Genomic DNA, 21,423 nt, shown 5'->3' on the forward strand with positions numbered 1-21,423 from the left:
AGGAGGAAGCGAGTAACCAGATCACATGCTGCTGTGAGTCAAGTAAGATGAGCACTAAGTCCTCAGCAGCACATTTAGCAAAGAGAAAAGAGCAGCTATGGTGAAGCAGTGGAAGTGAACACAGATTAGAACAGGTTCAGTGGGGAATTGAAGACAGGGAATGTAAACAACTATGAGGCAGGGCAAGCAGAGAAATATAGGTGGTGGGCGGGGGGTGAGTAGAGGCAGAAACAGGTGAGAAGGGTTTTTGTTCTAAGGTGTAAAAACTAAGCACATCTGTGGGCTGGTGGAAATGATTCAGTATCAAGGGAAATTGAATAATTTAGGAGAGAAAGAAGAGAATTGCTGGGACTTGCCCTTGAATAGAAGAGCGAGGCTAAGATACGGAGTACAAATCCGAGGTGACAGATAGGAACACAGAGAGCTCCCCCAGTGATAGGAAAGAGGGTGCAGATGGGGGTGGGGACACGGATAGTCAGAGTGTTTGAAGATCTCTTGTGATTGTCAGTTTTCTCAGTGACATGGAAATCTTGGTCATCAGCTGAAAGCGAGGCTAGAACGGGAGGTAGTGGAGAGGAGTGTGAAATAGTTACCTAGGAGAAGGGGAGAGTGAATAATGAAAATACAGCAGCCTTCTTGGCAGAAATAAAGGCCCACTTGTGATCTGTTATGAATTTTAAGATGAGCTCACTCTCCATGGCTGTTTACACCCATGTTCCACCTCAAGAACACAGAGGGGGAGGCCAGGCACGGTGGCTCACACCTGTAATCCCAGCACTTTGGGAGGCCAAGGCGGGCAGATCACTTGAGATCAGGAGTTCAAAACCAGCCTGGTCAACATGGTGAAACCCTATCTCTACTAAAAATACAAAAATTAGCTGGGCGTGGTGGTGGACACCTGTAATCCCAGCTACTGGGGAGGCTAAGGCACGGGAATTGCTTGAACCTGGGAGGTAGAGGCTGCAGTGAGCTGAGATCACACCACTGCACACAGTGAGACTTTGTATAAAAAAAAAAAAAAAAGAAAAGAAACCACAGTGGGGTTGTAGGCAAATAGTGGCCAAGTGAGTATCTTGAAGTGACAAAGGGATGAGAGCATTGATGGCATACTGCAAGAATCATATATACAGTTAGACATTGGAATTTACACTTGAAAGTCTGAGAAACAAATTGGCAAATTCAACAGATTGTAGGTGCTGGTGAGGGATTATTGAATTCAGTATCTTAGAGTGAATAGGAAAGACAGAAAAGGGTAAAGGAAAGGATAATTGGAACTAAGTTTATGGAGGAGTTGTAACTGATGATAAGGACAAGAACTAAATCATGCTTCTCAAAGTTTAGTGTGTATATAAACCCCCTGAAGTTCTTATTAGGATACATATTTTGATTCGGTAATAGGTGGGCAGAGCCTTAGATTCTATACGTCTATCAAGCTCCCAGTGACACTCATGCTATTGATTCAGGGATTGCATTTTTAAGGGCAATGATCTAGACTGGTATTTCTCAACCTTAACAGTAAATTACAACCCTCGGGGAACTTAAAACACACTGATGCTAGACCGGTGAATTGGAGTTTTTGTGGGTTGGATTTAGCTTCTCTGGGTTGAATTTAGAATTCATATATTATAAATGTTTTCCACATTATTCTACTGTAAAGTGGGGTTGGAAACCTTTGGCCTAGAATGTGTGACCTTAGAGGATAAGATCATTGCAGGATGGAAGGTCATGGAACTGAAGGGCCAAGATGTTGGAAGTGTCGTCTTTGTGGTTATTAAACTCTTCAGAAATTATGCTTTAAATAAAGTGACTATAAGCCCAGAGGTCTGTAAATAACTGCAAAAAAAAAAAAAAAAAAAAAAGACTCAAAATTGGGTGATATAATCTGATGGCATGAGATTCAAGGCGAAGATGTTTAGAGAGAACAGTCTGAAAGACACAATCCTGAGCAAGGACAGCACTTACCCATCCCCAGACCCAGTGGCATGTTGGATTTGGGAAATCGAACATCCACCCCTTCAGAGGACTCCGGAAGAAACAATGGCATCAGAAAGGCCTAGACTTTAGTATGAGAAAAATGTAAAGGAAACAATCTCAAAAGAGACTGAAATGTTAGAAGATTTTCATGCTGTCTTCCAGGCAGTATGGAAGAGTGTCAGGACTTCTGGGGTTGGTTATGTGTAGCCCCTGGTATTCCAGCACAAGAGGTGAGGGGTGGCCTGCAGTCCTCACTGAGCCTCTCGAGGAGAGGAGATGATTGTCTCAGAGCAGAGTGCTGTGATATGGCTGGCAGCCCTGGGGTGTTGGGAACTGTGGGGTATTGTCAGAAGCTGGAGGAGTCCTGGGCCCGCCTCTTCATTCCCGCAGCTATTTTCTAGCTGTAGAACCCTTTGTTTCTTGAAACAAAGGCGTGAAAGCAAATCCAGTGTGGAAAACAGATAAAAGCAGAGTTTCTGTGATTCAAATGGGAGTTAGGGGAGGAGAGCAGTGCCCCCCACAGGGGCCATCAAACATGGCTGGGGCTTCTCAGTGGTCCTGAGGTTCAGGTCAGAACCACTGCTCCAGCATAGGCAAGAGACACCCAAGGCAAATGCGTAGTTATGTATAATCGAGTAAAGATCATATACCCAACAATCATGTCTCTTCAAATCTTTTGTCAACCGTGCAGACTGAACACTTTCTTCCATGTAATAAACTCTTCATACAAACAAGTGATTTCTAATATCCCTTGGGACTTCTTTATGTCATTTATGATTAGGATAACATCATTTACATAGGAGGACCCATAGTTTTGAATAGCTATGGGTTCTCCAGAGGCAAACCATGAACCAAAGTTATGAATGTGAGTAGTCTTTTAAGAAAGCGCTTCCAGGAGAACCCTGTAAGTGGGCGAGCAAGGAGGGGAGAAAAGAAGCCTAGTACAGGTTGAGTGTTCCTTATATAGAATGTGTGAGACCAGAATTGTTTTGGACTTCAGGTTTTGGAGTATTGGCATATACATAATGAGGTATGTTGGGAATGGGACCCAAGTTCAAACATGAAATTCATTTGTTTCATATGCGTGTTATGCACACAGCCTGAATGTAATTTTATGTAACATTTTAAACAATTTTGTGCCTGAAACAAAGTTTGTGCACACTGAACCATCAGAAAGCAAAGGGATCACTATGACAATCTATGGTTGTTTGGTGTCACCATCATTCCCTTGGAGATGCTGAATAAACTGTGTGTTACGCACCTGCATTTTGACTACAACCAGTCATGAGGTCATGTGTGGGATTTTCTACTTGTGGTGTCATGTTGGTGCTCAGAAAGTTTCAGATTTTGGAATATTTCAATTCCAGATTTTTGGATTAGGTATGCTCCATTTATAATAGTGTCAGTTCAGGTCCACTCTCAAGGATAGAGCTTCAGCCTCATCCCTCCAAGGGACTTCTGGAAAGTTACAGCTCAGATTCTGACCCAATGGGACAGAAGCCATATTTCTGCACCCATTAGTCAATGGCTAATGGGGAAGTTATAAAAAATCCTAGGCACATTCAGGCAAAAACAATCCATGAGCCTGAGGGCTGCTCTTCAGAGAAGAGGGCCAGGTATGAGTACTTGAAAGAGAAGCATACTGAGCACAAAAATTGTAGAAGGGATACAAGAACAACTGGGAGTAAGGGAGTCTGTCCATGCTTTGTGTGATAGGAGGCTTTCTTTAGAAGGACATAGATAACAACCTAGGTAAAGATTCCACTCAAAAACTATTAATTTCAACTTTTAATTATCATCAAAGAGATTTTTAACAGTATAAATTGTGCCACCTTCTCCCATGCACTTCCAGCAGGATTGTATTTCCACACATAGGGTGAAACGTTGAGAAAATCCAGGTCAAGTTAATATGAGTACATATCTCAGAGATACCCAGGCATAGCCCTGACTGAATGTGCAGTCTGTATTTGAAAACAAAATACATATTTAAAACACCCACTGTTTTAAATAGATTCTATTCTTTTTCTCACTACCTTGAGTGCAAATATCAAGAATGTTTAGCTTTTTCAGCATTTACATCATTACAAATAGTTTATCTACTCTACAACCTCATACTTTTCTATATTTCAAGATTGTTGTTGATTTTTATTCTTCTCTATAAATGTTGGCTTCTCTTCTAAGGATTAGAGGAGCATTATTTGAGAGTCCCTGCCTTAAATGTAATTTAGAGTTGTGCAATGTCAAACCCACTGACAGATTTAGAGATTAATTTCTAGACCTCTTGTGGTGTTAGAGAAGCTCCTTAAGGTTTTGAAAATGGCAACAATATTGACTCCCTACCACTAAAGGTTACCTGTATCCACATTCACCCTAATGCAAAAGCAGAGTTTGAGTGTGGTAAATATCAACATTGTTTGTTGTTTTGCTTTATGGAAAAACCTGTGCATAGAAAAGGCAACTGCCAGAATAAGAAATAGTTTACCTCCAGAAGAACAGTTTATACAGGTATGTTTCCTCTCTTTATTCAGCAAATATAACATCACTATTACTACATTAATATTATTCGCATAGAAAAAAATAGTTCAGTAGTTTTAAATGGTCATGTCTTAAGGTCAGGTTCCCCAAAAGCACCCCCTGAGCCAAAGATTTGAATGTTAGCATTATACAAAAGGAGGGATTCGAGTATGATTTGTAAGCTATTCGGATTGTATTAAGAATTGGTAGAAAAACTTTAAAAAAACTTGGCTTAGATACATCTCCAAATATGTGTTTTGCTACATTTTGAAGTCAGTGTATTTTCAGGGATATTTAATCCATATGTTTCAGTGAGGCTACACGTAAATCATCCAAATGTTATTTTATTACAGCTATGTGATGTCTAAAATGCCTTTTGTGCTTTTAAAAATAGTCTTTCTATTCTTTTCTGAAAAGCAGCAGGTAAGTTGCCAAGAGTAAACAAATCAAATAGCAAAAGGTTGGAGTTCAGTTTGAAACGCTTATCCTATTATTTTTGATTGGGTTCTGAACTGGGCAGCACACATTCCCCATTTCCCCATTTGTGCCTGCAGGGCAAAGTGAAAACAATTTGAACACTGTATTTCCCTATTGGTTCATTGACATTTGAGAATAATGTAGTACAGACAGAATCAGCATGTTTGGCAGGTGAGTGATACTTAACATGACCTTGGAAAGTTACTTCCCACCAGTTTGCAGAAGTTCATGGCCTGGAACAACATTGTACATATTATAAAACACAGGTATCACTTCTTGGCCTTTTGGCTAAGATCAAGTGTACAAAATACGGGTTAGGACAGACAGCCATCAAGGAATCCATGCTGAGGATTTATCTATTTTTCTCATGTATCTTTAGGTGGAATGGTTGAAAAATGAAGACATAATTGATCCCGTTGAAGATCGGAATTTTTATATTACTATTGATCACAACCTCATCATAAAGCAGGCCCGCCTCTCTGATACTGCAAATTACACCTGTGTTGCCAAAAACATTGTTGCCAAGAGGAAAAGCACAACTGCCACTGTCATAGTCTATGGTGAGTGGCCCTTCAGGGTCTCAATCTAGTTCATGTCTAACTGGTTTCTCATTGGCATCGGTATCTTAACTTTAAAATATCAAGCTGGAAGCCCTTTTTTTAAAATTTCATTTTATCTGAGACAGGGTCTTTCCCTGTCACCCAGGCTGGCATGCAATGGCATGACCATAGCTCATTGTAGCCTCAACCTCCTGGGCTCAAGGGATCCTCCCACCTCAGCCTCCTCTGGAGTAGCTGGTATTACAGGCATGCACCACCATGCCCGGTTCTAGAAGCCCCTTTTCAATCTCCATCGTGGCTTCTTTGCTGCTTTTCACAGGAGCAGTGAGGTTTAATTGCTTCCCCGGTACTGATATGAAAGGATAGGCTCGGACATTCTCAACCCTTTCTCAGCCAGCTTCCAGGAAAGTGAAGAAAGCCTTCCTGGGTGGCTGCTGTCCCCTCTTCTCTCCAGAACCTGTACCGCCAAGATCTACATTGAGTTCTACAGATGAATGTGCTTCTATCAGCCTGCTGATGTTTCCATGGACCTAACCTCAGTCTTATCATTGCAAACCCTCAGAAAGCGGGAGCTGACTTGTTCCCAAAATACATTAGAGCAATTTTAGCTTCTTAGAACTCATTCTACTCACTCCATCAGAGGTGTGCGGAGTGAAGATAAGGGCTGCCTTGTCTAGCCAAGTGGCCCTAATCCTAACAATATGGTAAAATCCAACAAAGTGACTTCTTAGGAAGCTTCCTCCCATTCCCTGGTCCTTTCTAAACCAGCTCATCTCTAAACCTATCAATCCTCTGGAAGTACTAAGCAATTTCATACCCCATTTTGATGTGGCACATACGCTTTTATCTCCCTGTGTGGTTTAGCACTCAGTTATTTTCCAGTCATTTCATGAGTAGTTTCATCTCCCCAGCTAAGGTTAAGCTCCTTGGTAGACTGAGAGACTGGTCTGTATATTTACGTATTTCTTACAATGTTAGACATCTAATAGTTTCTCATATTATTGATGTTTTACTGTCTCAGAGGAAATTGAACAATGTGGGAAGTATTTTGAGGTTATGCCACCGCCAGAATGATATGCCCATGCCTCACCACCTCTTAGAACACAATGAAGATTTTCATCACTGTTTTAGTGTTAAACTCCATGGGCCTTGGTGTCTTACTGACTGAAGGAGGGACAGCCACTGGCAAGTATGTGGCTTATGGTACAGTCAGTCATGTGTCACTTAATGATGGGGACACATTCTGAGAATTGCATCGTTAGGTGATTTCATCGTTGTGAGAACATCATAGTGTATTCACACAAACCTAGACGGTATAGCCTACTGCACACCTAGGATAGAGGGTATAGCCTATTACTCCTAGGCTACAAACCTGCATACTGTGTTACTGTACAGAATACTGTAGGGAATTGTAACAAAATGGTATTTGTATATCTAAACATAGAAAAGGTACTGTAAAAATAAGATATCAAAGATTAAAAAAAAAAAAAGGTACACCTGTATAGGGCACTTACTATGGATGAAGCTTGCAGCCCCAGAAGTTGCTCTTGGTGAGTCAATGAGTGAATAGTGAGTGAATGGCAAGGCCAAAAGGACATTACTGTACACTGCTGTAGACTTTGTGAACACTACACTTACGCTATAGCACATATGTAGAAAAAGTAAAGTAATACCCCACAATGTTACAACAGCTATGAGGTTATTAGGTGATAGGAATTTCTCAACTCTGTTATAACCTTATGGAACAAACCATTATTGTATATGAAGCCTGTCCTTGACCGAAATGTTACGGGGTACATGATAGGACTGAAGGAATTAAGAATTTGTCACCCCAGAATATGCCACTTGGCATATTGACTGTTTTCTGCATTAAAGATCCTTGAGAAACAGCGGACTCAAGATCACTCTGATAAACCTTCTAACTCTTAAAAGCAGGAGAGGAGATTTTCAACTGAAAGGTGGCTTCCCTATACTAGAAGGAAAGTAACATTCTTATCCTCAAGGACAGGAAGTTGAGACCAGGGGGAAGTTAAGATCCAGATAATTCTGTATTGATCTTATTAAAATAACTCTTAATCTTCTTTTAGCATTACCACATAATTTACTTTTTCACAACTTACTACTCTTTGTCTGATTCAATATATAAGCATTCAACTCTAACTGCATCTTTGGGTCTTCATTTTCTTAGGCCATGTTAAAGTTATATAAAATAAATTTACACATTTTTCTCCTGTGATTTGTGTTACACCAATTTAATTCTTAGGCCCCGTCAAAAAATCCTAAAAGAGTTGAAGTAAAATATTGCCTACCCCACAGTACCATTCAGATGGATGTGTGTTTATGAGAAGAGAAACCACTATGCTGTTCCAAAGGATGAATGTAGTACTGCTATAAAAATGTCATTTTAATTACAGGAAAGATGCATAAAATTTTTTTGATCCTCTGATTACTCTGAGGTTTAATTTCCTAGTCCAGATAATGGCTGTGTTAAATTGTATGCAATTGCCTTTCTTAAATCACAATAAAATGTTTTCTTCTTCTTATCTCTTTTTAAACTGCCTGAAAGACTTGATTAACAACATTTGAAATGCAGAAAAGAAATGGGGCACAATCACAGCATGTGCCAGTCATAAATAACTAATGAAGGCAGACTATATATAGTTGTATTATATAGATGTTTAATGTACATGCAAATCTGCAAATCTCTTCCTATGTATATTATGCTTTCAATATCCATAAATACAATGAATATGTTGTCCTTAGGAAGGATCAAACACAAGTAACTTAGTATTTAGAATTAAGGAAACGGATTTGGACTAGGGTCAGGAATATCGGGTCATAGGAGTATTTCTGTCACTAACTTATCTTCAGAGGGTCTTTTAACCAGGATTCTCTGAGCCCTTGCCTCCTTCTCTGTAAATGAAGGGATCTTCAAAGACTTTTCCATCTCTGAAAGTTTCTGATTATTCATTTCTCATTAAAATCTCCAACAGAACAGTACATGTATCCTAAACCCCAAATATCAGCTTGCCAGTATGCTAGTAAGCAGTTTATACAGACAATTCCATGGCAGGGAATTTTGTAAACTTGAGCAGGTTAAGTTGCTTTTTGGAACACTAACTGAAACCCTACCTATCCACCATCTGCTTGTCCTTTACATAACCTCCTAAAATAACTTGTCCAAGCCTCATAGGTTGAACTCACCAGAACTCCACAGAAAACGTATATATCTAACCAGTATTTCATACTTAACGACTGTTGTATATATTTTTTGTTCATGCAATTTTTAGATTGCAAATATGCATCCATTAGAGAAAATTTGAAAAACAGAAAAGGTCAAAGAAGAAAATGCCTATACCTATAATTCTGTCACCCAGAGATAGCATTTAAACAAAAATTATATGTATACTACCTGAATTGTCTTTCTTTCTTTTTTTTGAGACACAGTTTCACTCTGTCGCCCAGGCTGGGGTGCAGTGGTGCAATTTTGGCTCCTGCAACCTCTGTCTCCTGAGTTCAAATGATCCTCCCTCCTCAGCCTCCCAAGTACTTGGGACTACAGGCATGTGCCACCGCACCTGGCTCACTTTTGCATTTTTTGTAGAGATGAAGTCTACTGTATTTCCCCAAGCTAGTCTCAAACTCCTAGACTCAAGCGATCTGCCCGTCTTGGTGTCCCAAAGTACTGGGATTATAGGCATGAGCCACTGCACCTGGCATATGCTACTAATACTTTATATGTATACATAAGGTTTAAAAATAAGCGTTATACATTGTTATACATCTTTTATAATTTAAAATGTATAAATATAAGTGTTGTCTACATATTATATAAAAATTATATACATACACATGATTATGGATAATGTATCCATAAACATTACTTTTAGTTAAAACATACTGAAACATTCATGTATTATTTATTTATTTGTTTGGAGACAGGGTCTCACTCTGTTGCCCAGGCTGGAGTATAGTGATGTGATCATAGCACACTGCAGACTCTACTCCTGGGCTCAAGGGATCCTTCTGCCTCAGCCTCCTGAGTAACTGGGTCTATATGCACATGCTGACATGACCTGCTAATTTTTTTAATTTTTGTGGAGCTAGGGGGTTGCTGTGTTGTCCAGGCTGGTCTTGAACTCCTGGTCTCAAGCAATCCTCTCTTCTTGGCCTCCCGAAGTGCTTGGGTTACAAGCATGAGCCACTGCACCCAACCTCATGAATTATTCAATAGCCTTCTATGGGATCACTTTTAATGGTTGTCCAGGAGTCAGTCACATTAACATAGATGGCTGGCTTTGCCATTTTCTTGTTTTTGAACATTACAGTTGTTTCCAATTATTCCTCTTTATATGAAATAAAGTTGCTATAAAAAATATGTTTCTGTCTGTAAATATAACATTCATCATTATTCCCTATTGGATAGGTTTATAGAAAACAAAATGTTGGGCAAATGCTGTGCACATATAAGGTTTGTGTTACTTGAATGGTTAATACACTTCTTTAGTATCAGGAAGCAGATGCATATACTAGTTGTGTTATATTTTAACTACAAGGAAATAATTTTTGTTAGAAATTGTTTAATTACAATATTGTATAGACTCACATTATTGAAGTATTAAAAATATATATCAAAGTATTTTCTAAAGAGAGATCTGCAGAATTGAAGAGTGTGCTGTGTTAGGGTGTAGGTTTTACAATCACATATGCTGACAGCTCCATCAGACATCATAATTGGCCTTTATACACAAAATAAGTGCTAATTTCAATATCAACTAATCGCCAAGTAACTCAAATAGCCAGTCAATTTGTTTATAACCCCAGTACTATAAGATTTTATTTTTTAGCCGGGCTCACTGGTTTGTGCAAGTGAATAAAAATCCTTAAAAGGTTGTAAAGTTTACACATGCTTAAAAAATCAATCATCTTTTTTTTTTAAGGCTAAATTATTTTATTCTGTTCCCATGCTATAGATTCACTTGCAGGCTTGTCATAGAGATGTAAACATTTATTATTTGAGACGAGCTGTCAAAAGTAATTTTGGAGTTTGACTAGGTAAGGAGATATGTATATTTTTTAAGAACACTGGCCAAGTAAAAGAGAACCCATACAGTCCTATTTATTTTTCTGAGTAGGTGAGTAAATCCTTGCAAACATTTTTTTTTCTCTGTCTATACACTAAAACTTTGGATAAAATGAGGTCGATGGTCTCTTCTGGCTTTGAAATTTTGGATTTTTATAAATGGTCACTTGGAAAATAACTTTTGTTTACATATTGTGTCTGTTTTGTGTGTCCGTGTGTGTTGTGCATGCACACATGTTTAATTCACTTTTTACTGTTTGCCTCCTTTCAGTCAATGGCGGCTGGTCCACCTGGACAGAGTGGTCTGTGTGTAATAGCCGCTGTGGACGAGGGTATCAGAAACGTACAAGGACTTGTACCAACCCGGCACCACTCAATGGGGGTGCCTTCTGTGAAGGGCAGAGTGTGCAGAAAATAGCCTGTACTACGTTGTGCCCAGGTAAATAAACCAGTCCTCTCAATCCAAATATCTCCCATTATTCAAGAAATATGCTTTTAGAGAATAGATATAGAAACTTTATTCTTGATCTGAATGTGTGATAAACATTATTTAAATTCATCCTACTCACTGTTTGCATTACTGGGATATCAAGTGTTTTCCTCCAAAAGAATACTTAACTTTGTTACCAAAACATGTCAAATTGTATAAAACAGGAGATTAAACACTACTGGATTTAATCCCTTTATATTATTCAACACAACTGCTGGGAACAAGATTGCAGATTTTATAATTCAAGAGATTTGAATGGCACTGAAAGCCACACATTTTAGGAATAACAATCCTTGATCTTCAGAAAACCACAGAAATTAATTGAACTGAAATTTAGAAAATGTTTTAGATGGAAATATTTTACGTTTGGTGTCATTTTCTGGTAAAGGGCAAATATAACATTTGAAATGAATTATAAGGAAGGCAAAGTTTTTTGGCACATGGAATAATGGATTCTGAAACTACAATGCAGTCAGTTCTTTGTTATATGTAAATGTTGGTCATCTATTTTTTTGAGTTATTTGCAGTGGTACCTACAGCAAGATTGCATCTCTCCGCCTCTTAGCATCTTTCTGTACTATCTCATCTTGCTACCAGCTCTTATCCCTAGGTAAATCGAAGATAATATTTGCCAAAAGTAAAAACAAAACCCTTTAAAATGCCTCGTTATATAATATATTCTAAAGCTAGGCTAAAATTATTTTGAAATAATCCATAAATTTACTGCACTCATTGGAGTAGCTATTGTGTTTTCAGTTTTATTGTTCAGATACACAGCCTCCTTCTCCCTTTTGCCTAATTTTGTCGTGTTTATCCTTTAATCTTTATCTTTTAACCCTTCTCAGAGATGGGGCAGAGAAATGAACTGGAGAGATATACATAATCTACACTTTACATTCCCAAATGTTGATTTCCAAATATCAAAACTGTCTTCCACAGTGAACCCTTTGAGAGCTTTTATTTATGAAACAAATTTTGATGCTTAGCTAGGCTTAAAATTTCAGATTTTATTTTATAGGTGCTGACTCCCACAATTAAAAAAGCACTGATCAATTTGAGTTGAAATAGAAATGCATGTGTCAGTGTTTTGGTAAACTGGATTGGTGCAGGTCAAAGCAAATGTTTTTGCTCTAAGTAGTTGGGACTTGCGTATATAGCCAGTTCTGTATGACTGAAATATTAACGCTGTTCTCATTTTTCATGTGGGTATCTTTATAACCATATCCACATTATACATGATATATTTATATAGTAATTTGAATACGAAATCATGTAGATTTCTCAAACTATGTAGACTATTAAAATTGATATAATTATTATCAATATATAGATATAAAAGGTTAAGATGTTCAGTAAATAATGTTTAGCATTGTTTTACATTGAATCCTTGATCATCATAATTATGTATTTCAGGGAAAATTAATATTTTAAAACTCTTATTTCAACATTTTTATCCTATTTTTGTGAGAAACTTTAGCTGCATTTTAAAGTATGACTGAAATTTATCTTTTTTCAAACTGAGATTTAAGTTGTGTACTTTTAAAATAGAGATATCTGAGTTATCTTTGAAGTTGCTGACAAGCCAGCCACCAAAATTAGGAAGAAAGTCAGTCAGTTCTAAATGACTGAATCACAACAAATATTAGGGCCTTACCTAAATTTTTTTAATAAATATAGAAACAGAAACATCATCAAATAGTGGAATTATCAAACAATAAATGAAAAAATAATAGTCTTTTCATGAAAATATTACAGAAGGTTTCAGCAGAATCAAGCAGACCAAATGAAAAAAGTAAAATAAAAAGACAATATAAAATTTAGATGAGAGAGAAGAGATAAATAGATGTATACCAACTGGATGAATGAATGGAAGGTTGGATAGATTTCTTCTCCACTGTACCAACCTCTTCTCTGAATTCCCACACGAGCTTACTTTCACTGTCCACATGGCCCTAGGAATGAAGGAATCTTGGATCCAAAGACAGACCTAATTTTCAATACAAAACCCAGAAGCTCCCCCATTAATAGGAAAAGGGAAACCATCATGGCCTACTTTTACATAGCTCCTTGTGACAACTTTGGATTTTGTGTGTCTCAGTCAGCCTCCCTTGACTTGGTCAGTGAGAAAACACTCACACACGCTATAGGAAAAGCTCACTGAACCCAAATGATATAGAACATGCAATGCCCAGCAATTGAAATGAATACAGTGCTTCTCAGTAGGGCATGCTTTTTCTTGTTTTGTTTTGTTGTATTATACTTGAGCTCTGCTCCAACCCTTAAGCAGCTGCCTCTCCCTCTGACTTGCTGCTGCATTTTTTCCATGGCAGTGGACGGCAGGTGGACATCATGGAGCAAGTGGTCTACTTGTGGAACTGAGTGCACCCACTGGCGCAGGAGGGAGTGCACGGCGCCAGCCCCCAAGAATGGAGGCAAGGACTGCGACGGCCTCGTCTTGCAATCCAAGAACTGCACTGATGGGCTTTGCATGCAGAGTAAGTCAATTTAAGCAAACTGCAGACATTGAGGGGGCTGGAGATTGAACCATTTGGATTTTTTTAAGGAAACATTAGAAATAAAGAATTCTTTGAACAACAATAAAATGCAATAATATAGCAATATTCTAGCTCACTCTCAAAATTGGAAAAAGCAAATTTTCCAGGAACCAGAATAAATAGTAACTATGTCCAGCTAACAAATGGCATGCAGTATTGCTTTTTCATGAGCAAGGGGTGATTCAATCACTTATATGGAAGGGAACCATTACTTGGTTTTATCAGAAAGCACAAAAGGGCACTCTAAACTCCTCACAGAGTCAAAACAAGACTTCTAAAATGTAAGCTGTTTATTCTTAATTCATGGCAGGTACCTAACCAAAATATCCATGGAGTGTAAAATATATGTAAAGATGAAAAATATTTCTGTAGGTAGATTTACCGACTTAGAACAAATGTTTAGTGAGAACATCTCCACAACCTCTTGAAAATTCTGGGTTTGTATTAGAAATTATAATGTGGATATTATTTAGTTTATTTAAAGGAAATAAATATTAATAAAGCATACATTTTTTAAATGAGTGCCAAAGATTGGCTCAGGAATGTAATGTGTGCTATAAGCTACATATTCTCCATTTTTTTCATGTCTTTGTTCCTTAGATTTTCTTAATTAAATGGTAGTTTGATTTCATACTTGCAAACTCTCACCCCTTTATTGAGTCCTCAGATGTACACAGTTTACTATCTCTTTTCATGATCATAAATTGAGGTATTAAGAATTATTCTGAAATCATACCTGTTCAGATTAATGGATCAAATGATGTGCTGTCTTTGGATGTGAACTAACGGTGGTCTAGTGTTGACATTTCTCATAATACATTACACATTGCTAGCAGAATGCAAGCAGCTGAAGGTATTTGTGCAAAGGTATTTGTATTTGTCATTTAAGAATAAAATATTTTGTTTTTACCACACTTAGGAAATTCTGTTTACTTTTCAGTCTATACACACAGGAACTTTTAGAAAGATATCTTACTTAAAATACAAATAAATAATTATGTTGTTCACGCAGAATAAAAATCCAGTAGGCCTCTTAATTTTATGTTCAGGGTACATTTGCATTCCTCGAGAACGGGCTGCTGCTGAGTGTGTAAAGCACAGCTTCTGGTAATGATGTGGGGCCTGCCACTGTGAACCTCACAAGTTTGTACCAGAAATGCATTAATGAAAATTGGTTTTGCTAACCATTTATCCAGAGGTACAGAGTTTGTTTGGGTTGAGGATTAAAATAACAACATACCACATACAAGTTAGTCTTTTTAACATTTTCATCACTTAGTGTTTTTCCTTTACTGTAGAACCAACTGATTCATATGATTGCAAAGTAGAAATAGTTGGACTTTTTCTCTTTCTGTCTTTCACATTCTTTCTCTCTCAATATACTATTTCAATATTGGATGATTTAATACCTACTACTTCTATTGTGCATATTTACAAATCCTCAGAACAACCTCTTTAACAAGGAATACAATGCCACAAGACAGAATCTTTTATTAGTCATAGAAAATGTCACATTTTAAATTATGACAAATACAAACATGATATATTCAAACTAAGACTTTCATGACATAGCAACCCCTTAGCTTCTAGATCATTTCTTAAGCATTCATAGAATTTTTTCCTTATGATTGGATATTTGCCAGTAATGATGGCCTGAAGTGTGTGTGTATAGACAAGGAAGAGGAATGAGGCTACGGGAGGGGTATTTTTAGTTGTTTGTTTGTTTTTGTTTATTTTTTTATCACGTCTCCTGTTCGATGGAAACATTTTGCTGTTTGGGTTAAAATCATTCCATTTAAAGCTATTTGTTTCTGCAGCTCTGATTTGCTATAGTGGCAATCCCTACTAGGTCAATAAACTCTTTCATCTGCCCTCCTGTATCCACTCCAGTCAAACAAAGAATTGTAGTCTACATCACTATTGATTTCCTCAGTGATAAAACCACAGATATTCTGCACTGTGCAACTGTAGTATTTTACAGTGAAAGCTATAGTTTCTGCTTACCAGTTAGCCTGGTATTTCTGGAACAGTATACTGCCAAAGTCTTGCAAAGAAATAATATTGTTTGGCCATTATTTTGGAAAACAAAGGCTTCTAACAGTGATACTGCAAAGTTTGCAAAAGGGACAAAGTCAGTATTAAGAAAAAGATTGGGGGTAGAAAAGATAGCCAGAAAGTGGCAATCAGCAATTAGGAATTATCATTTAATATTTATTTCCTTTGGGAGAATTAGTGTCTGGAATGCATTAATAAATAGTCTTTCAGTGATATCACAATGTTATCTCAAAATAAAGCTAGTCTACTTTCAGTGAACCAGGTAAGAACTACATCCTCTGAATCTATTCAAAATTGTATACAAATAATTCTGACATAAATGTAGGTGTATTGCTAGATAGGAGAAATTCAGAGTTCATAATGGATGTGAGTAGGATTCAGAGTTAACTAGATAATGTAGTATAGTATTTCTTCAAAAGCTAACTTGGTACTTAAGAGGAACATAATGTGAAATATACAGAAAATATTACTGTTGATGTTTATTTGTTAATTTGTTCAAAACAAATTCAGATACATTTCTTTGTTAAGCACTTAATACAAACGCCTTTAAAAGTATATTAAAATGTTGGATAAAATATTGCAAATTTAGTATGAGACATACATGTGCATGCAGAAAGAGAGAGAGAGAGAAGAAAAGAGGTCCAAAAGAAAGAAGATAGAGAAATCCTCAAATGCCAAAAATGAAGCTGCAACTCCAAGCTTGAGAGGTAACTGTGTGAATTGACACCAAAATAACCAGGAAGGGGGAACTGGATATGGACATGGGTCCCAGGGACTGGAAATTAGGGTTTCAGTTTTGGCACAGAGGCAGAAGCCCTGGCTTTGTAAGACCTAGACTTGGAAGTATGAACCCTAAAGAAAGCTGAAACTCACAAATGCCTGACCTATACCATAAGAAACAACTAGAACATTTTTGCCCACCAGCCAAGGGAAGACATAGAAAAACATGGTAGGAAAAAGGAAGTGAAGACTTCATTTAAATAAAATCTATAGTAAAACCATAACTTCACCCCAGCTCTGGTATGGAATCTAAGATACATTGCTAGAAGCAAAACACAAAATATGTATAATTAAGCTTCTAGGACACCAGCAGAGCAAACAGCAAGCTACTGTCTAGGTTTCCTTCCATAATGTAAGTTCATTAGTCTATGACAAACATAGGCCACACCTGTCAATAAGCTTACAATACAAAGTTTCCAATCAGTCAAGAAAATTGTCTACTGTAAGGAAGAGTCAGCAATAATAAATAAGTTAGCATTTTACTAACATGAACTCATAGAGCAATCTGAAAAAAACTGTAGAGTAAATGTAAAAAGACAAACCATATTTTTAAAAGGAATATAAGCACAAATGAAATAACAGTTTGTTAAAAAGACAGATTTGGAGAAAAAACAAATGGAATGTCTAGTGAGGAAGGCATAATGATTGAAATTTAAAACTCATTGGAAGATGAAAAATCAGATCAGATACAGCTTCAGATAAAGCTGAAGAGAAAATTTGTAAACTGGAATGTAGATCTTATGAAACTTCCCACAATACAGGGAAGTTTTGTGAATACATAAGTGAATATGTAAAAGTGAGAATAAAACTCATGGAGGATAGAATAAGAAAATCCAACATTTACTGCATAAAAGAGCAAAATCTGAAAGATTTTCAGGTAATCAAGATGGAGAGGATTTATTACTCATAAACCTTACTGAGTAAACTACTGAAAATGAAAAATAACAATTGGTTCCTTAAAATAAGATGAGACCAATTGAGGAGCAGTTGAAAATAAGATAGAGCGAAATGGTAGACAACATTAACATGGAATATGGGAAGGTGTAAACTAAGTTAAAAATTTCCATTTTCCATATATTGCTCAAGAAAAGAATAGTAACAGTATTTACATTAGACTTCACTGATGCCACTGTTGAAGTTAAAATGTTAAGACTTGAGTACACACATAAAAATTGAATGCATAAATTCAAAATAAAAATTTTAAGGGTAGGAAATTGGCAAAAGGAAAACTAGTAAATGAATACAATAAGTGAGATGGTGGAAATAAAGCTACATATATCAGGGATCGTAATGTAAATGAATTAAACCCACCTGTAAAAGGAAATCCAAAATTATCAGAAAAAACTGTTTTATTCTGTTTATGAGTCACATACTTAAATCATAATTATAGGAAAAGATTGAAAGTTAAGAAATGGAACTTACAGTGTTGTTCAGTATGTATGTATGTATGTATGTATGTATGTATATATTTAGAGACGGAGTCTTGCTCTGTTGCCAGGCTGGAGTGCAGTGGCGTGATTTTGGCTCACTGCAACCTCCGACTCCCTGGTTCAAGCGATTCTCCTGCTTCAGCCTCCTGAGTAGCTGGGATTACAGGCACATGCCACCACACCCAGCTAATTTTTTATTTTTAGTAGAGACAGGGTTTTACCATGTTGGCCAGGATGGTCTAGATCTCCTGACCTAGTGATCCACCCATCTCGGCCTCCCAGATTACAGGCGTGAGCCACTGCGCCCCGTCTGTTCAGTATTTATTTTAACATGTCCAATTAATGGCTTTTACTATCTGATTGGGCTATTCTTTATTCAATTCCATTTCCCATTATGCCTAAGTAATATATATTAGAGATCATTTTTGACTCATAGTTTGGATATAGAGTTTTGTTTATCATGGGCTTTATAGTTTTTAGAATGTTTAAGTTCAACTGAAAAATTAATCATCAGTTTTCTAAATTGTTTACCAGTTTGATAGTGTTCAGATAAGACATGTTAGAAATCTATTTCTTTCCTCAAATTCAACACCAAGTGAAATTTTTCATAAAAAGACTTTGAAGGTTACTTATAAAATTAATGAATACTTTAAAGATATAACAATGCTAAATGTCAAGCAAATATGTAGTCAAGTGGAAACTTTTGTACCTTGCTAATGGGAACAAAAATTTTTATGGGGAAGCAATTTTACAGTATAAGTCAAGAGTTTTAAAGTTATCATACCCTTTGACCCAATAATTCTACTTGAATGAATAAGTTTTAAGTAATTAGTATGAATATCTAAAAATATATACAGTCAGCCCTCTGTATCAGTGAGTTACACATCTGTGGATTCAACCAAGAACAGGTCAATATTTTTAAAAACAATAAAAAATAATACAACAATTAAAAATAAAACAAATTTTAAAATACAGTATAACAACTTATTTAACATTTAAATTGTATTAGGTATTATAACCAATCTAGAGATGGTTTAAAGTATACATGAGGATGTGCATAGGTTACATGCAAATACTATGCCGTTTTATATAAGGGACTTGAGCAATCTCAGATTTTGGTGTTGGTGGCGGGGGTGATTCTGGAATCAATCCTTCTTGGATACTGAGAAACAGCTGTATGCCACATATATCTATATTCTTTGTTATTATTGTAAAAAATGCAAAACCCAAAAGTCTAATATTAGGATGATGGTTAAGTAATACATAGTACTTCCATTAAATGGAACATCATATAGCCGCTAAAATATTTAGAAGGTTTAACATGGAAAAGCAGAATATGGATTTATATATGCATTTAGTGATAAGTGTGTAAAGGTATGCTTAGTAAAAGATGAATGAAATTTATGAATTTTCTGGGCTAATGAGATTACAAGTATTTTTTTCTTTTTCTATATGCTTTCTATTCTATACATTATTTATGCTTAGTATTCCATTATGTTTATAATAATAAATGACATTTTTTAAAAAGAACGGTTGAGGATAGGCCACAGCATTGTCTTGGAAGCATGGCTCCCTGTATTTAAGAAGTAGCAATGTCACTGACTTTGGTCACATTGATTCAAATTAGATTACCAAAAAAGTATTTGCATAAAATACTTGTATAAAACCCTAGTTGTACAAAACCCTAGGGTGCAAGAATTACTTATAGCCAGTAAACCAAGTATTTTGAAGATGTGGGGATTTGGAACTGAATTATAGTTTTGCAATATTTCCCATTTGTCTATTTTATATATATATATATCTGGCCTTGCAATCATAATTTAAATTCTTAGTCTGTGTGATAAGTTGGATTCATTATGTGATACTGTGTAATCTCATTTGTGAAATATGATCATGGTCTGTAAACAATTTCAGAAGCTCTATTAAATTTTTATACCACTCATACACAGTAGTTCATATTGTAAGTACTGTATAACATATATATATATTACACTGGATACAATCTCACTGGTCTGAAAAAGTAGTTCCTACACTGGACACATTTTGGCACCTTCAAATTAAGGCCTTTACAAAATTGATGTTATTTCACCAGAATGCGTTACTAAAGAGTAATTAGAAGCTATCAGAATCACTTAAGGTCCCACAAATAACTTGGACATTTTGGATTTATAAGCACATAGTTAATTTTTTTCCAAACAACATTTTAAAAAGTGGAGTTCTTTGGTATACTAAATGACATGGATTGCATTGAATAAGAAAGGTAAGTGAAGTGGCGTGTTTGTCACTATTTTGTGCGTGTGTGTGTGTGTGTGTGTTTCAGTAAAACTTTATTTACAGAAATGAGTAGCAGGACCAATTTAGCCTGAGGGCCAGATCTTGCCAACCCCTGTTCCAGGCTGTCACATCTCGAGGATATAGCTATTGTATTACATTAATTTACTGAACTTAACAGGTTTATCGCCTAATTTTTAACCTATATGCCATACATTGACATATATTCATAGGAGGTGAAGGGTATTTATCAAAGATCCTATTATCTTTGCTTTTTTTTTCATTTAGTTCTTATTTTTAGATCTGTAATGGGTACAGGTGCAGAGTTCTCACATGCATGTATGTGTAGTGATGAAGTCTGGGCTTTCAACGTATCCAGCATCTGAATAGTGAACTGTGCTCAACACCCTTTTTTTTTTTTTAATTATATTTTAAGTTCTAGGGTACATGTGTACAGCATGCAGGTTTGTTACATATGTATACATGTGCCATGTTGGTGTGCTGCACCCGTTAACTCGTCATTTACTTTAGGTATATCTCCTAATGCTATCCCTCTCCCTACCCCCACCCCATGATAGGCCCTGGTGTGTGACGTTCGCCACCCTGTGTCCAAGTGTTCTCATTGTTCAGTTCCCACCTATGAGTGAGAACATGCAGTGTTTAGTTTTTTTTCCTTGCGATAGTTTGCTGAGAATGATGGTTTCCAGCTTCATCCATGTCCCTATAAAGGACATGAACTCATCCTTTTTTATGGCTGCATAGTATTCCATGGTGTATGTGTGCCACATTTTCTTAATCCAGTCTATCATTGATGGACATTTGGATTGGTTCCAAGTCCTTGCTATTGTGAATAGTGCCTCAATAAACATACTTGTGCATGTGTCTTTAGAGCAGCATGATTTATAATCCTTTGGGGATATACCCAGTAATGAGATGGCTGAGTCAAATGGTATTTCTAGTTCTAGATCCTTGAGGAATCGCCACACTGTCTTTCACAATGGTTGGACTAGTTTACAGTCCCACCAACAGCGTAAAAGTGTTCTTATTTCTCCACATCCTCTCCAGCACCTGTTGCTTCCTGACTTTTTAATGATCACCATTCTAACTGGTATGAGATGGTGTCTCATTGTGGTTTTGATTTGCATTTCTCTGATGACCAGTGATGATGAGCATTTTTTCATGTGTCTGTTGGCTGCATAAATGTCTTCTTTTGAGAAGTGTCTGTTCATATCCT

General features: G+C 36.6%; 1 protein-coding gene across 2 annotated transcripts in view; it reads left to right on the top strand.

Annotated features, from left to right (window-relative positions):
* UNC5C (unc-5 netrin receptor C) overlaps positions 1-21,423 on the top strand; it is a 389,368-nt gene that overhangs the window by 298,736 nt on the left and 69,209 nt on the right. For both annotated transcript variants that reach the window (XM_050791748.1, XM_050791749.1), the window contains exons 5-7: positions 5,345-5,525; positions 10,880-11,047; positions 13,429-13,593. In XM_050791748.1, coding sequence (XP_050647705.1) covers positions 5,345-5,525; positions 10,880-11,047; positions 13,429-13,593 — 514 coding nt within the window. The remainder of the gene's footprint in view (positions 1-5,344; positions 5,526-10,879; positions 11,048-13,428; positions 13,594-21,423) is intronic.

This window comes from Macaca thibetana, chromosome 5 (assembly GCF_024542745.1).
Source record: "Macaca thibetana thibetana isolate TM-01 chromosome 5, ASM2454274v1, whole genome shotgun sequence".
Taxonomy (NCBI): Eukaryota; Metazoa; Chordata; class Mammalia; order Primates; family Cercopithecidae; genus Macaca; species Macaca thibetana.